Source organism: Lentinula edodes, assembly GCF_021015755.1.
Source record: "Lentinula edodes strain Le(Bin) 0899 ss11 chromosome Unknown C8R40scaffold_41, whole genome shotgun sequence".
Classification (NCBI taxonomy): Eukaryota; Fungi; Basidiomycota; class Agaricomycetes; order Agaricales; family Omphalotaceae; genus Lentinula; species Lentinula edodes.
Genome location: NW_025764347.1, coordinates 375060 through 389911, shown reverse-complemented (window position 1 = coordinate 389911; position 14852 = coordinate 375060). Strand labels below are relative to the sequence as shown.

Below are 14852 nucleotides of genomic sequence, written 5' to 3'. Positions count from 1 at the left end.
GGAGTAGTAATCGAATCATACGATAGATTTGATTGTTTACATCGCCCCTATTCAACCTAACTCTTCCATCGTTCTCGTACCTCTGTCCTCTCAACATTCCGGAATCTTTGACATTTTGCCGAGAATTTGTACGTCCGTCTCCTCGTCATTGGCACTGTGTATGAATTTTGCCTCCATAATCGTAAGTGCTCCTTGGAATTTTCAGCTCAGTCTCTCGCTGATCGACTCTCTTTTCATTCATGATTGCCCTCATGAGACGACCTTATGTCTCATGGGAAGTTTGGCGTTGCTCTGCGCTTCAAATGCTCGATTTCACGACAATGAATAAGTCCAGGATATCGTCTACTACATATCCCCAAATCCCGCTGGCTCAAGCTTTTCCATGTTCATTAAATATATGCTTATACGCCATTTCAAGTGCCGGGCTTGAATTCCGCCGAATAGAACAACTTATATGCTTAGTGCTCAGCCCCTCAATTCCTATTTTCTACATATTGCAACCAGCGGGGGCTGTACTGATCTGCTGGAGGCTCGTTGCTTTTCCAATCCTACTTTCAATCATGGAATCGACACACTTCCTCGTTCGATTTTTCCTCCATTTGTCGTGCCACGGAGTTATTATTGATACTGTCTTTCAATCACAACATACGCCTATGATCTCTACTACCCTCCGCCCTGCGTTCATCTACAAGTTGCTCTTCTCCGACCATGTTTTAACCTTCACGTGTACAGCGCATGCAAGACTGCATTTGGTGGAAGTATCTTGATCAGACCAGACACCATCACCACCAGCCACCACTAAGTGCTCCACACGAAAAGAGCTATCTGTGACGGCGGCCCTTCACTTTTGGCTTGTTTCGTGACATAGATGCTGTACCTGGTGTCAAAATGGATGGCTCTCATACCATTGCAACGTCCTCTTTCTCAGATTTTGAGTATCGCATCTGTTCTTAAACACGGTCCGGTCGTTTCCTTGTTTCTGAACTTCCTCGATAAAAATAAACCAAGCGGAGTTGGAACAATAATCACGCCCCAGAACTCACCGCCAACCCGTGTATCGTAGGGTGAATCAGTGTAACACTGTCGCCTTTCCAATTGCGAAAAGAAATCGATAGCTGAATGTGAAGATCTGGACGGCAGGCAGCAAATGCGGTAAGTGTTGCGTCTTCAAACACCTGAAGACCTTGCTGAGAAGGTGTGTCTCTTAGGGTGAAGGGTGTAACACATTTCACCGTATAAGAGTCATGGGGGCTCAGGAAAAGAGTCCAAATTGACATCATCTTTGCCCATATTCCTCATTAAACCCCTCGAAATGGTTGTTCAATCTAATGGTACAAGACCTCCTCAATGGGGACCCGAGATAGCACGGGAAGTTTTCATCATCACTCGAGGGTTAGGCGGATCTGTTCTTTCCTGGGGCCGCGCTGTAGTCCTTCCCCAATTGGAATTCTCAGCAGTGCCGGATGTGACAAAACACTGGGCTCTGCTTATAGGTGACACTTATCACCAGCTGGAGAAGGCCTCTGGTGTCATTTTATACCAGCATAAGCCAAAGGAATGGTACGATGGCTTTACCAAGTACTCTGTTGGCTGGACTAATCTTGATGATGATACAATCAAATGGCATGGTAATTGGTCTCACATATATCATCGGCCTCGAATGCTGACGATGAGTGTAGCACAGAGGACTATTGATAGTATGCCGCCAACTTATGATCTTACTGCAAACAACTGTCAAATCTTCACTCTTGGCCTGATGAATCGAATAGCACCTGGCTGTCGCCAATTCAAAACCTTATAGCCTCTTGTAGTCGATGATACTTGTACTCAGGGTGTGCATGCCGTGCTGACTCCCGCTTGGATCATATGTTGAGGACCTTGCGATTGTATCTGCATTTTATATTCCATACTCGTCCTAGATTCTCAGTCACTTTTCCTACTCAATCTTTCTGGCACAGTCTCATTATATGCTAGTACCTACTATGTACAGTACGGGAACACATCGCGGCGAGACCGAAGCTTACATGAGCTCGAGATGGTAGGTGTCTCTCCGCAATAACACAATTCGGGAGGCCAACCCTCTATGTTAATTTCTAACAATCTATGTTCGATTGAGCCCGTAACAAGATGGAGTGCATGGAAGAGTAGGGACGAGTAAGGAACATCGCGCGACCAGGATAGCTATTTCAATCTGAAAAAACATTGTTTTGCTCCAGGGATATCATGCTTCGTTAGCAAAGGCCAACGATCCACGCAATCCTCGAAGTCAACTCCAATGGGATACCATTTACGTGAGCTTGGCAACATCGGTATCCATGAAGGGAATTTAAATCAAACATGATGTTCGTGTCTTATAAATCGAAATCGAGAGCCACACAATGTCATTGTAAGCCGTCTGAGTCGGCTGCAAAAACAACTGCCATTCCATATCCTACATATTCTCATTTCAGAGAAACTAGTAAAACCTATCTTGCCCTGATCTTGCCCAACCAATATTCTCAAGCTTGGTCCCAAGGATCGAACAGCACCTTCCCTACCTGGCCCTGATCGAAAGCTCTATACATTTCCGAAGCTTGCTTGATATCCACAACACGGTCAATCAGACTACTCTCTGTGCCCACTTTGCCAAATACATCTTGTCGTTTTACTGTGTACAGAAGAGTTGAACATGAGATCAGTATGCGAGCGAGTGATCGGGAGTATGTAGAAAGCGGAGAATAAGTAAGCGGGTAGATATGAGTACACACCTAACAATTCGAATGCCATGGGAAACATCGCACGAGCAGGACAACGTCCGAAATCAAACGAGATGTTCTTATTGTATAGATCTTGCCCAGTGAAAGGAACGTTCTTCGGTGCATGTACACCTACTGAGGTGATGACACCGAATGGTCGCGCGAGATCATACGCCGCTGTTAATGCGCTGTTATTTCCAACTACCTGACAAGCAAAAACGACATTAGCACATTCCCGACCAAAAATTTATCGTATCTTGTACTTACCTCCAACACACCTGTACATCCAACATCTCCAGTCCACTTCGCCACCGTCTCCTTCGCTTCTTCAAGACCCTGCACTACGAATTCTCCATTCTGGCCTTTCCCATCGGACCCAATTGCTTCGTACACCTTTTCCATTTTCTCTCTCCGGCTTTGGTTGATATCAATAGCCACAATGCGATACGGCAGACCCTTCTGAACTAAGGCATCAAGTAGCGCTACGGCAGCACACACGCCCACAGGACCCAGTCCGATCATAGCTATGGTCAAGAGGCGGTCCTCTTGAGTCAGTAAACCAGAACCGAGATCGATAGTAGGGCTCGAAGGGTTTAAGCTCGATGGCCAAGACCTCCCTGTAAGCATTGGCTGCACCTTTGGATGGGCTAGGAGCTGCGTAGCGGCAAAGACTCCAGTAGGAAGGATATCCGATAAAAGTAGCAAAGAACTATCTGAGATATTTTCGAGGAGAGTTTCCACGTCGGAGGTGGCAGTGAGCGCGCTAGACCAGGAAGCTGGGGAGCTGAGGTTGTATAGTGTTCCTCCGGCTTTGGGTACGCGTACGTATTGGGCTTGTCCTCCATCTAGCTTGGGACTGCCGAAAAGCGCCCCAACAGGACAGCGCCCGGTATATCCTAGTCGACATACACTAACAAAGGGAATAAGGTGTGAAGCATGTGAAGGTTGGTCTCGAAGGAAAATAGGATGTGTGTTCTCACTGGCATTCTCCACAATTGACCGTGAACGGCGCGACGACTTTGTCCCCGACGCTCAGCGTTGCGTACAAATTCGGTCTTCCACTGGTGGATCGAGCAGCGTTGGGACCATAGTTGGAGCCCAATTTGACGACCTCCCTAAGGAGGCAAAATTTGACTTGTTGATTATGGAACTGGTAGTATAATTTAGATACCCGATAAACTCATGGCCTGTTATATGACTGTGGAAGTTCGATCAGCATAGACGAGGAATTGGAATGATGTTAACACATACACTTTCGTGATAGGCTGTTGTCCTCGATAGATGTGCAGATCGCTGCCTGTTTATGCACGTCGAAACAAGTTTACACAGCTCGAGCTCGATTGGGGGTGACCTACCGCAAAGCCCAGCAAGCTACAGCATTCCACTTCTATGAGCTCATGACAGTCTGGATTTGAATACTTGTGAAAGAAAACTTACAGTCACTTTCACGACTGCATCATCCGGATCTTCGATTCTTCAAGGATCTCAGTCAAAGTAACGGAATTTGGTACGAGGACTTACTGAGGAACAGGAACATTCTCTACTCGGATATCGTACGAAGGGGGATGCCATCTTGCAGCCAGCATTGTTCCGGTATTGTTAGAAGACATGCAAGAAACGAATTGAGCTCGCGATAATTCCAATGAAAATGTCCGGTGACACATTTTGCTGAAATTTCTTTCGCGGGAACGGCGAAAACCGAACCGAGCTATGCCACTGAGAGATTTAATCAGCATCGTCGTCAGGGACCATGTCGTGTATGGGTTGGTAAATTTCACTTGCAGAATGCAACATGAAAGGGCCTCGAAAATTTCAAGAATGATTGAAAGCGGCGACGCGTCTAGACGCCAATTAGTCACGCCAATTTCATTCACCGCTTTGCCACTGAACATCACTTTCTCTATTGACCTCCATCGTCAATTCTATCCTTTTCAGTTTCTCCTCCAACTCACCATGTTCAACGGGAATCTCACTGAAGAGCAGCTCAAGAATGTTATCCAGGGACCGGGAGACGTGGAATGGAAGTAGGTGGTATTGTCACAAGTTCACGAAGAACAACTGTTTTGAGATGATGATTTAGATATGAAATGCGTCGGGAATGTCAGGAAATTCTTCCTGGTCTCCTTCTTGGTCCCTTTGTTGCCTCGAAGTCTCTAGAGACGCTTCGGAGCTTGAACATCTCACATATGTCTGTATCTCTATCGTTGGCGTTCAGTAATCGGTACTCATTCACTCTCTCGATGACAAATCCTACATCTACAGCGTGTGTATACGAGATCAGAAAGAGGCTTTCTCTGTCAAACCAAGATTCCCAGATCAGTTCATGTATCTAGTCCTAGACGTGGAGGACAACGAGGAACAGAATCTAATTCGTCTTTTCCCCTCGTGCGTCCTTATTTGTCTGTCTGTAGCATCGCACTCACTAACATGTCAGTTTCTTTTATCATGCTGCAGTGCAAAAGCATTCATCGATACGGCGATTGCGAATGGTGGTCGCGTCCTCGTGCATTGTAACGGTACGCGTGTCCCCTCGGACTCCTTTAGCAAGAGAATTGCAACTGATTGTTTACCAGGAGGTATCAGTCTATCGCCATCATTCGTTGTAATGTTCGTTATGCAACATTACGCTCTCTCTTGGGAGGACGCCCTACACATGGTTCAGAACCGCCGATATTGTATATCGCCTAACGGCGGATTTCTTACACAGATCAAGGTATGGTTTCCTGTAGCTGGCAGTACGCACATTAATAAATAAATCAATATGATAATCCATCAATCGACAGGAATATGAGGCCATATACAGAGCTAACAGAGCAGTGTCATCGTATCCTGCGATGCCTAGGAATGTTTCGCGGAGGAAACGGAGCGATGACGATGAGGAGGAGGAGAATCGGTGAGTCTGATTTTGTGGCGTCCTCGAGAAATCCTTATTCCTAGGTTCGACAGGGACGACGACCGTAAACGGCCGTTGGTTGACCACACGACGCACACCTACCGGCCAATAATGCCGGTATCAGTAGACGACCCATATGCGATGGAAACATGATGGATTGTCCTTGGTCCTCAGTTCCTTTTTCCGAACGTATATTTTCTAGCCCTGCCCGCACATCTGACTCTAATGTAGCCATTTCTCCCACATCATGCTCATACATTAATCTTCCACATTTATACGCCAACCACATCCCAACGTTAGAGTGACTTGAGTTTGGCTTTTTCCTTCTCTTGTAACACTCGTTTCGCATGTACGTCTGTTTTTCCACAAAGCAGCGTCATTTTACATTAGTATCATCATTGTAGTTTTTAGGAAACAATCGTTTACTCACCGTTTCGTTTGACGAATGCTTCAACAGATATCCCAGCAAAAACAACGGCGGCGCCGAGCCACTGCCCGGGCGTGAGTTGATGATTGTATACGACTACAGAGAGTAACATTGTGAACATTTTGCGCGTTAGTGTAATTGTCCTGTGAAGCGAACGTCAGGGAAGTGAAGAGATTGAGCGATAGACTACGTACACCAATGTCAGTGAACCGAAATGCTGCAACGTTTCAAAGATAAATAATTGTCCCAGTGCTCCAGTAACGCTGAATTCGATTAAGGGTGATATTATTCCAGGGTGTTGCTGGACGAAGGTCAACGCTGCGACGAGTTCAGATCTGCCGTTTCCAGAAGGCAATAAAACCGGAATAGACGGAAGGGGTAGCACCATAAGCACGAAGGAGATGCATGTACACATCAAATTAATCCAAAGCATCATCTGCTGTCCAGAAATCTTGTAACGCGAAAAAATCTCGTCCTGTGTCGAATTTATCGCGCCGTCCAAGGCCAGGTTAATCAAGAGGTAAGAAGCGCCTATTAACGACGCGTATGGCGTCGACCCATGGTCCATTGAAGCAGAAACTGCCTTTTTACCACCGTGTTTTTGGCTATCAGAGCCGAAGCCCATAAAAATGGTTATCCCAGTAGTGACCATGAAAACAACGAGATATTTGTGGGGCGCAAATCGACGACGGTAGAGCAAAACGTTCATGATCATTACCGGAACAAGTTTGCATGATTTTCCGAGGACCATCGCGGGGTAAGATATATAGGAGAGGGCAGCGAAACCGAAGGGCGCGGCGAATGTGATGAAAGTGGCGCATTGGGCGTAGCTAAGTAGGAGCGCTTTGGAGGAGAATCGTGTGTCGGGTCTTGGTTTGGCTGATCCATTGGTATGGTGGGTGTGGGTGTGTGCTTTGCCGTTAGCAGTAGAGGCGGAGGCAGGCACTCCAGAATTTTTGTCATGGAATCCCAGTGCCTGTATAAGTGTCTCCGAGGATTTCTTGCGGACTAGGATATACATCAAAGCAGATAATGAGCTCAGAAAGCTCTGGCAGGTGCCGAGGAAAAGGGCGGAGCGAAATTTCGCGGATGATTCGCCATCTATAGATTGAAATGGAACGGATACTGCAACGCGTCCTGAGTTTAAAAAATGATGAGAAACAGGAAGATTAGCGTACGTCGTTCTTGTGCTATGGCCCACCACTACAATACGATGAATACCAACGCAGGACACAGAGAAAGGCTGGCGTACTAGAAACATGGAATAGACTCCAGCAACGCAGAATATCAACCTTGATACAACAGGTCAGAGACTGGAGACATCGGAGAGCAGCGTTAATACCTTATGAAGGACATGATAACAAGGTCAGAAATGAGCTGGCCAGTGGCTTTTTATTTTTATGATACCTCGGATGTTACACGTCGCAGGACGTGTAGCGATCGGATCAGCGGGCCGCCTATTTAGACCCTAACCCAGATTTAGCTGTGCTTCAGCCCCTTCCCCTGCTAACTCCTTGTCTCGAGAAGCAATGTCACGGCCAAGGCAATAAGTATATAAGTATTCAGTACAGCAATACAGGAACGAGACTCTTCGTAAATAAATCACAAGATGGCCAGGGTGTATACATAGTAAGAGATGCGTTTCGCACCTTTATGGGGGGCGGTTTCGGCCCAGCAATGCAAATCCGATTGAAAGCAATGTAACCCAATGTAACACATTGATTTTCAAACTTCGGGTCCTAAACATGTCTAATATCCCCTCCGTAGCCTTTCGTTCTCTTCCCTTAACCTTCGATTTTCTTCCCTAAGCTCCTTCAACTCTCCACCGTACTCACCCATCAGCTCTCTTAATTCCTTCTTCCATCCCCTTCCCATGCTGACTAGGTCCAGATGCAAACTCATCATCTCCGCGCGAGACTCTTGGTGAAAGTCATACATCACATCTCGAACGATGTTTCGTAAAAGACCTTGTGGGGAAGTTCCACCAGGAGATCCTGGGATGTTAGCATATTGCTTGTGGAGATATGACTGGGAATGACGAATGGGAGATCCGTTCCAAGGCATGGACGAGGCGGATGGACCACCGGAGGGACCTATAGACCCAGGTCTTCGGGGTGATATTTGCCAGGAAACACTTTCCTCCCGTTGGTTTTCTTTCTCCGACTCAATATCATCATCTGAGCTTGCCTCGCGAACAGCGCACCCATTGTCAAATTCCTTCCCGGAGTCTTGGAAAAGCACAGTTCTTGCCTTGCCTTTACCGGAATCTCTCTTTCGAGATTTGTTTCCCGGTACCGGCAGGTCGACGTCATCATCTGCATTGACCTCAATGCCTACCGGCGCGCCGAGCACTGGGGAAGCCATCCCTCTACGTCTACTAGCAGGCAACGGTGTAACAGGACCAGGACCAGAACTTGTCATAGCTTCAATATCAGATAAATCGGGGGACGGTGTGCGAGCGTTGGACTGTGGACCTGCTCCGGAAGTAGAACCAGTCTTTGTTTCTACTTTCGACGATGAAGCGTGTGAGCTAGGGAAGATAACCCTCGACTTTTTGACGTCTTTCGGTACAGAAAGATGATCTACCTCTGTCCTTGTACGTGTTGCAGCTGCAGAGATTGACTCCGTTGTTGTAACTGTGACGTCGGAAGCTTTCGGAGCCCTCGATGTACGAGTAGAGCTGGTAGATACAGTCCGCGTCCTGCGAGAAACACCCGTGGCATCTTCATTGACTTTCTTTGATGTTGAAGCAGAAAGTGGCGAAGATACTGCCGCCGTCCTGGAAGTCGTGGAAACAGTGCGTGTACGTCGAAGATCCTCTTTTGGAGATAACTTAGACCTGGAGGCGGATGCAGATAGAGGTGAAGGCTGAGGTCGTGGACGGAGTCTAGCGGATGTACCAATCCGAGAAGCGGAATCCGAGTTGGAAAGAGCAGAGGACGCGGGATCTCGTACTCGCTCGGGAGTATCTCGAACTGGTGCTGGTCTAGACACCTTAGATTTGTCACGCACGACAGGCAGGGTATCGATTTGTACTGTTCAAGCAAGTATTAAGGCTGAGTAATGGATCATAAATAGTGGGATGCTCACGAGAAAACTCATCACTATGATTGAGACTTGTATTTCCTCCGTTACTGATGCTCAGCAGGTTCCTCAGAGGTGAGAATACCTTCTTGTTGACACCTTCCTTCTCCTTTGCGGCAGAAACTCTTTCAGTACCTGCGGTCAGCCTTGCGGGCTCTTTGCCCTTTGATGAGACTGACACAATGCGTCTAGCAGGCGAGGGTTTGTTTACAGAGGCGATGGTAGCTGATGGCTTGCGTGAGGTAGGTTTAGAGAGTTCGGTGCTTTTGGTAGTCGCAGGGGGGTTCTTGGTTGTTTCTGAGGCTGATTTGGCCTTTGTGTAAGAAATGAATCAATATCTTGAAATATAGAAATATTTTGCGCGCACCTGAACACTCATTGTTGCCAATCGTGCACCATTCTCACTAAGGACTACGGATTTAGGAGGTTTATCAAGTGAACGCAAATCCAAAATGAGAAGTTTGCCGTTCTCCGTTCCTAAATAGACACTGGCGCCTTCTTGGGAGAAGGAGAGAGAGGCAATCGGCACTTTGACATTGATGGTTCGGAAAAGTCTATGAGGAACCATGAACTTCAAGGCATAAATGAGTACAAGTCCAGAGACATACCCTTTTTCCTTGTCAAGATCAATGAGCCCAAGGGTTCCTCCGGTAGTAGCAACTGCAATCAAAGTTTTGCTGAAAGGGCTACATGAGATCGCACAGATGTTACCAGAAGAAGTCTCGCTCAGGGAAATAACCTTAGCGGGTCCAGATGGGCGATTGATATCATATATAACGACCTTCTTTCCGATACCAAGCAATAAGCGTGTCCGAGCATGAGAGTGGAATGTGCACGTCGTGATAGACTGTTGGTCAGATACAGGCAAGCCTCGCAGGGCTGTATGTGAAATCAGCGTGAGATTGTGCACATATGCAGCTTTGGATGAGGTAGAGGCCAATAGAGTCGAGTCACAGGACGAAGACAGAGATTTGACGGAATCCTGGTGGGAAACGAATGTTTGGGAAATCTTCGTCGTCGAGCCACACTCTAGAACGTGGACCCTTTCACCTGCACCAAAAATCACTGAGGATTTTCCTTTAACTACCAAGGACGTTATAGATTCTGAGGTAGAGAAAATATCCACTATAGAGTGGTGCTCGGCATCGTATCTGTGAATTGTATCTGCAGAGGCGATAAAAAGGAATTTGTTGTCAGAAGACCATGAACTGGCTACGGGAGGGGAAAGGAGAGCGACGGTAGATGGATAAGATGACGGGGCCTTTTTCAACACGATATGATCAAGTATGCTAAGGGCTTCGGTGCTTGTGATTGCGAGCATGGTCGCGTTCGAGGTTCAACAAGCGGTTACTCGGGCCGTAAAAGCCAACTCGTTGAGACATGTGATCGTTCTCTAATCTAATCTTATCACTTTTCTTCTTACTTATTTACCATGAAAGATGGATTGAAGCTTCGACGTCTTTCAAAATCATGCCTGGAACTGCTACCTGTAGAGGTGAGGGCTTTATTACCCGAAGCTTGGATCAAGCGCTCATTACTCCCCAAGCTTTTGTATGAAATCCAGCTTTACGCTCTATCACATTCTCTTCCATACACATCCCACTCTCTTCACCTGATATTCAAATCTGCACCCTCATCTTTCCGAGCGGAATACATCTTCCTGTGCTCATCTGGTAGCTCGGAAAATTTGTACACGAAAGCTCTTCGATACCCATTATGTTCACTGGAGGTCCTCCGATTTATCAAACTCCAAAGTAGGAACCCTGTCACTGTGTTGGAGCTACCCAAACGTCTCTTCCGTGACCTGGGTACTCGGAGGGCCAGCTCCAAGTGGACCGATCAAGATCATCCTCTGCCGTTCATCCGCGACTTATATACTGCCGGATTCTCTCTGGACCTTAACTCCATCAACGGTTACGCCCTCACCAAAGCAGTTCAGACTGAATTTTACGCTCTTGTCAGGCTTCTACTTGATAAAGGTGCTTCGCCCACATACAAGGACAACCTTGCCGTCCGCGTGGCTATTCGACGGAAAGACTTACGAATGGTAAAACTATTGATAGAGCGGAGTTCTGGTGAAGTACATAAAAGGAGAAGGCTGGAAGATCGAATGAAAGTTTCGAAGGAATTGTTGAAACTTGCGGTGAAGTGTAATGCACAGGACTTAGTGGATTATTTTACGCGGGAGAAGGGTTGTGTACCCGATATGCAGACGTTGTACCTCATGCGCTAGATATATCGTGCGTTGGTTTGCGTACTTTCCGCCACTCATTTGTCTTACCCTGGCTTTCTGATAAGTGAAAACTCGTCTGAGAGTATATACAGATATCGATGCAAGTCTGCTGTCCTTTGATCATGATCAAGAATATTCCGCTTACGATTCAATACGCCAACGTGAACCCACGCGTCACTAAAATGAAGCTGCTCAATATACACGCAAATGAACACCGTACAAGTAGTACCGATCCCATCTTTCGATGTCCCTTTCTTCACGCAAAGCATCGAGTAAAATCAAGATAGTACCTGTGGCCTATGGCGCCCATCATTCATCCAAAACTTCTTCAGAAATCCTGTCGAGAGTTTTGCTGCGTAATTGGAAGAATACGATCAAGGTGAATTCCCTACAGCTCTGTCTCAGACGGGAAAGATAGACCCAACTCTCACATGCGTTCACATATGATAGTGCTCTGACATGAGGGCCACTCAAAAAAAGAAGCGTCTTACATTAAATAATTGATCATCATGCCACCAGTCGTATTCTTCCCGGAAACTACAGAATAATCAACTTCAAGAATAATTCTCCGAGAAAAGAGAATCAGGAACAAATTAAGTAACGCCTGTTTTGACTCTGACTGTCAACATTAACCAAGACGTAAAGTTTAAGCTATACGGGTCTGTAAGTTTCCAATGTGCACAAAGCAGTTCGTCCGATAAACCCAAAATTGAAGAAGTTTGAACGTCAAAATTCGACGCAACACATTTACTGTCTAGAAGTTATCCTCAGCCGAACATGGTCAGTGCAGTCGTTGATCTATCAGACGTACATCTGTCCTTGTTTGTAGCGTCAAAATTTGCTGTTTTACAGATGTGAGTATATTACTCGACGAGCGTAGAAATGATTATCTTACCTAATTTTTGGCAGACGACATCATCGACGTACAACTTGAACATAAAGCTTTCCCCTCGCCAACACACGTAGCAATGATAAAATTGTTTTTATAGTTGTACCAAGGTCGTCCGATTACGCACTGGCAGGCCCAAGGACCATCTCGTTGCGCATTCCTTCTTTCGACGAGTCTACCATTACCGCCGTTAAAACACAATGCCAACTTGTCACTGTGCTCACACTCTCTTACAGTTAGTAGTTCTACTGCTAATTCTCCAAGATGTATTTCACGCCACTGCAATTTTCCGCAATTACACCGTTGACGATAGCGATTCGTCCTGGATCTACAGCCCTTATGGAGCGTGGAATATAGGAAACGATTGTCATGGCTGTGACGCTCAACCTAACGCCACCTTGGCTTACAATCATACCTGGCATGATGCTGCTGTGTGGCCTTTCCGTCATCTCAATACCGAATAACACTGATTCCTTCATCTTACTAGTTTTATGCTCCTCCCAATCAGCAGACAATGACAGATCCCAATGTGCCGTTTACGGCCAATATTACCTTCAACGGCAAGTTTCCTATCCATATATCCATAATATCACAATCAGGGTTCTTATCCTCCATCAGGCACTGCCGTATATGTTTTTTGTATCATGCTCAATAGCGCGACATATCCGATCTTTGGAGCCTCAGACATAAGCTTTCATATGGATGGGGTTCCAGTCAGCACGTACCAGAACTCACCGACAGAGAACCTGGATACCTATACATATAACGTACCTGTTTTTGCCATGCCGTCTCTTAAATACGGGACACATTCATTGATGGTTCAAAACGGAGTCGCTAACGGGACCGATGCGCTGATTCTGCTAGACTACATCCTTTACACGTATGCAAATGCCAAGGCTCGTTTGGCATCAATACTAAATCCGCATTTTAGGGCGGACGATGGCCTTGAGTCCATTACCCCCGGTCCTTCAAACATTGTAACCACGAATTTGCCTACACCGTCGCCTTCATCTCCGAGTCCCTCAACTTCCAGCACCAGCAGTTTGTCAGTGAAGAATTCCAACGCGCGAAATTTTATGGCAATAGAAATAGCTGTTCCCATTAGGATCGTTTTATTGCTAGGGGTGGCTTTATTCTCTCTCTGGCGAAGACATCGCCTCCGTCCACTCGAGGTCCGCCGCCAAAATCTGCGAGTTCAACCTTCATATTTTTTCCCCGTAGACCATCATGATGGGCATACTCAATCGCCCCGAGCTCAAAAGCACAATCCTCGTGGTTGGTCCGAGGGTTCCACTTTTGTGAGCGCCAGGTCGCCTCGTGAAGAGTTGTCGACCTCGACTACCACGCGAATAGTAGAAATCGAAATCTTGCCCCCTGCGTATTGTGCTACGATGTGAGCATCGTGACTTGGGAATGGACTGTAGCTTTACTGAGCAGAAGCATGTAGCGATTTACTTAGTCATGATCATTTTTTCAAAATACGGTTCACTGATCTATGGCAGTCACCAGCCCCATATGCAAACCTTTCACTCTGTCTTAAAGTTCTGAAATAGATAATGGAGGAATGGACACCATATTATTAATGCAGAACAGAGAAAATGGGACAACGTTCAAGTTGACCTGCAGGAATATCACCTATCTCCAATCTTCAGGACTTGCTACAGATTCTTTTCCAAAATTACGAGCGTTCCTCGATCCAAATGGAACGTCCTACAGTGTCCTGTCCCTATTTCAGTTAGGGAGACAACGTCATTGCTCTAGGATACCTTTCGGGATCACCTAGATATGCAATGAAACGAAGGGGCTGTTAAGATGGCCCTATATATTTACACGGTATTGAAGCGGCAACGCGTCAGTACTTCAGTACTAGGTGGTAAGAGGTGGTAAGTGGTATGCATGATCGACAGACCTTATACAGACCTGCCACTTCCGTAATTATATTTTGGATGAGTTGTGCTGAAGAAATGAGTACAACATCGTTTAGTAACTATCAATCAATCGATCAATCTATACACCTGTCCAGGTCGGTTTCTTCGCGGTAAGTTTTTGGATAATTGGATTTGGGAAACACTGGTGGTATGCAAAATATTCTCAGTTACTCTGATGAACTCACAACTCGGAGTCAGCTGCAATGATCCTCTTCCGCTACATGAGTCGTAACATCATAATTTGAGGTACTATGTAGATAAAGATACTATCACTGTGAGAGCGCAGCATGTAGTTGCTTTGGAAACTAAGAGAGCACTGGGCAACATACTTGGATATTTGATGAGGCCTCAGTCTCAGGCTGGCCTCAGTCAAGTCCTTGATAATATGATATTCCCGCAATGGATAGCGATGGACCCACAATACGTTACAATACGTGACGGACGGATTCTGATTAACTAGGGCGGAAGTGAATAGATCTATCTTCTTATAGTCTTTTATGCATAGTGGTGTTAGAGTGCCGTCAGACTGTGTGCTTTGCGGTTCAGACATATGTTACATGGTGAAACATTAAGTAGCATGTATCATGTAGTGCTACCATCATCTTTGCAAGCAAATTCGGGACAAATAGCCTGTTGAATCTGCTTGCCTGAGCTACAGAAGGT

At 46.2% G+C, this 14852-nt stretch overlaps 8 protein-coding genes across 8 annotated transcripts; 5 read left to right on the top strand and 3 right to left on the bottom strand.

Annotated features, from left to right (window-relative positions):
* The first annotated feature begins 26 nt into the window (after positions 1-26).
* C8R40DRAFT_619366 (uncharacterized protein) lies at positions 27-988 on the top strand. Its single transcript, XM_046235660.1, has 2 exons — positions 27-181; positions 257-988. Exon 2 carries the CDS (start codon positions 303-305, stop codon positions 765-767), a length of 465 nt encoding a protein of 154 aa, XP_046082057.1. The 5' UTR covers positions 27-181; positions 257-302; the 3' UTR covers positions 768-988.
* A 324-nt stretch (positions 989-1312) lies between these two features.
* Positions 1313-1801, top strand: C8R40DRAFT_1175192 (uncharacterized protein; the record flags this gene model as incomplete). Its single annotated transcript, XM_046232296.1, has 2 exons — positions 1313-1628; positions 1680-1801. The coding sequence occupies 2 exons, from the start codon at positions 1313-1315 to the stop codon at positions 1799-1801; spliced, it is 438 nt and encodes a 145-aa protein (XP_046082056.1).
* Positions 1802-2498: 697 nt separating this feature from the next.
* On the bottom strand, positions 2499-4345 carry C8R40DRAFT_1055746 (chaperonin 10-like protein; the record flags this gene model as incomplete). The annotated part of the gene is made up of 9 exons (XM_046225024.1): positions 2499-2647; positions 2748-2940; positions 3003-3645; positions 3716-3850; positions 3907-3933; positions 3987-4028; positions 4087-4106; positions 4173-4209; positions 4257-4345. 9 exons carry the CDS (start codon positions 4343-4345, stop codon positions 2499-2501), a joined length of 1335 nt encoding a protein of 444 aa, XP_046082055.1.
* A 343-nt stretch (positions 4346-4688) lies between these two features.
* On the top strand, positions 4689-5632 carry C8R40DRAFT_1055759 (protein-tyrosine phosphatase-like protein; the record flags this gene model as incomplete). Its single annotated transcript, XM_046225028.1, has 6 exons — positions 4689-4759; positions 4816-4923; positions 4998-5120; positions 5190-5251; positions 5309-5448; positions 5519-5632. 6 exons carry the CDS (start codon positions 4689-4691, stop codon positions 5630-5632), a joined length of 618 nt encoding a protein of 205 aa, XP_046082054.1.
* On the bottom strand, positions 5427-7521 carry C8R40DRAFT_1124723 (UDP-galactose transporter). The gene is made up of 6 exons (XM_046228939.1): positions 7398-7521; positions 7308-7347; positions 7234-7258; positions 6250-7180; positions 6059-6198; positions 5427-5983 (listed from the first exon to the last, which is right to left on the bottom strand). The coding sequence occupies exons 1-6, from the start codon at positions 7409-7411 to the stop codon at positions 5925-5927; spliced, it is 1209 nt and encodes a 402-aa protein (XP_046082053.1). The 5' UTR covers positions 7412-7521; the 3' UTR covers positions 5427-5924.
* Positions 7522-7804: 283 nt separating this feature from the next.
* C8R40DRAFT_1240165 (WD40-repeat-containing domain protein) lies at positions 7805-10478 on the bottom strand (the record flags this gene model as incomplete). The annotated part of the gene is made up of 4 exons (XM_046233511.1): positions 9748-10478; positions 9507-9693; positions 9146-9452; positions 7805-9090 (listed from the first exon to the last, which is right to left on the bottom strand). Exons 1-4 carry the CDS (start codon positions 10458-10460, stop codon positions 7805-7807), a joined length of 2493 nt encoding a protein of 830 aa, XP_046082052.1. The 5' UTR covers positions 10461-10478.
* A 66-nt stretch (positions 10479-10544) lies between these two features.
* Positions 10545-11460, top strand: C8R40DRAFT_1124720 (uncharacterized protein). Its single transcript, XM_046228938.1, has 2 exons — positions 10545-10634; positions 10686-11460. Exons 1-2 carry the CDS (start codon positions 10572-10574, stop codon positions 11370-11372), a joined length of 750 nt encoding a protein of 249 aa, XP_046082051.1. The 5' UTR covers positions 10545-10571; the 3' UTR covers positions 11373-11460.
* A 652-nt stretch (positions 11461-12112) lies between these two features.
* Positions 12113-13944, top strand: C8R40DRAFT_618971 (uncharacterized protein). Its single transcript, XM_046235659.1, has 6 exons — positions 12113-12226; positions 12282-12692; positions 12749-12821; positions 12880-13141; positions 13193-13654; positions 13709-13944. Exons 2-6 carry the CDS (start codon positions 12462-12464, stop codon positions 13812-13814), a joined length of 1134 nt encoding a protein of 377 aa, XP_046082050.1. The 5' UTR covers positions 12113-12226; positions 12282-12461; the 3' UTR covers positions 13815-13944.
* Positions 13945-14852: the final 908 nt, after the last annotated feature.

Bases quoted from the DNA above. Each gene is read 5' to 3' on its own strand.
- C8R40DRAFT_619366 (XM_046235660.1), top strand. From the start codon at position 303: ATGCTCGATTTCACGACAATGAATAAGTCCAGGATATCGTCTACTACA.
- C8R40DRAFT_1124723 (XM_046228939.1), bottom strand. The intron at 7,181-7,233 runs GTACGCTAATCT...GACGCGTTGCAG, and splicing joins GGCCATAGCACAAGAACGAC to TATCCGTTCCATTTCAATCT. The intron at 6,199-6,249 runs GTACGTAGTCTA...TTCGCTTCACAG, and splicing joins TTCGGTTCACTGACATTGGT to GACAATTACACTAACGCGCA.
- C8R40DRAFT_1124720 (XM_046228938.1), top strand. From the start codon at position 10,572: ATGAAAGATGGATTGAAGCTTCGACGTCTTTCAAAATCATGCCTGGAA. The intron at 10,635-10,685 runs GTGAGGGCTTTA...TTACTCCCCAAG, and splicing joins TGGAACTGCTACCTGTAGAG to CTTTTGTATGAAATCCAGCT.
- C8R40DRAFT_618971 (XM_046235659.1), top strand. From the start codon at position 12,462: ATGCCAACTTGTCACTGTGCTCACACTCTCTTACAGTTAGTAGTTCTA. The intron at 13,142-13,192 runs GTATGCAAATGC...TCCGCATTTTAG, and splicing joins CTAGACTACATCCTTTACAC to GGCGGACGATGGCCTTGAGT. The intron at 13,655-13,708 runs GTGAGCATCGTG...AGAAGCATGTAG, and splicing joins CCTGCGTATTGTGCTACGAT to CGATTTACTTAGTCATGATC.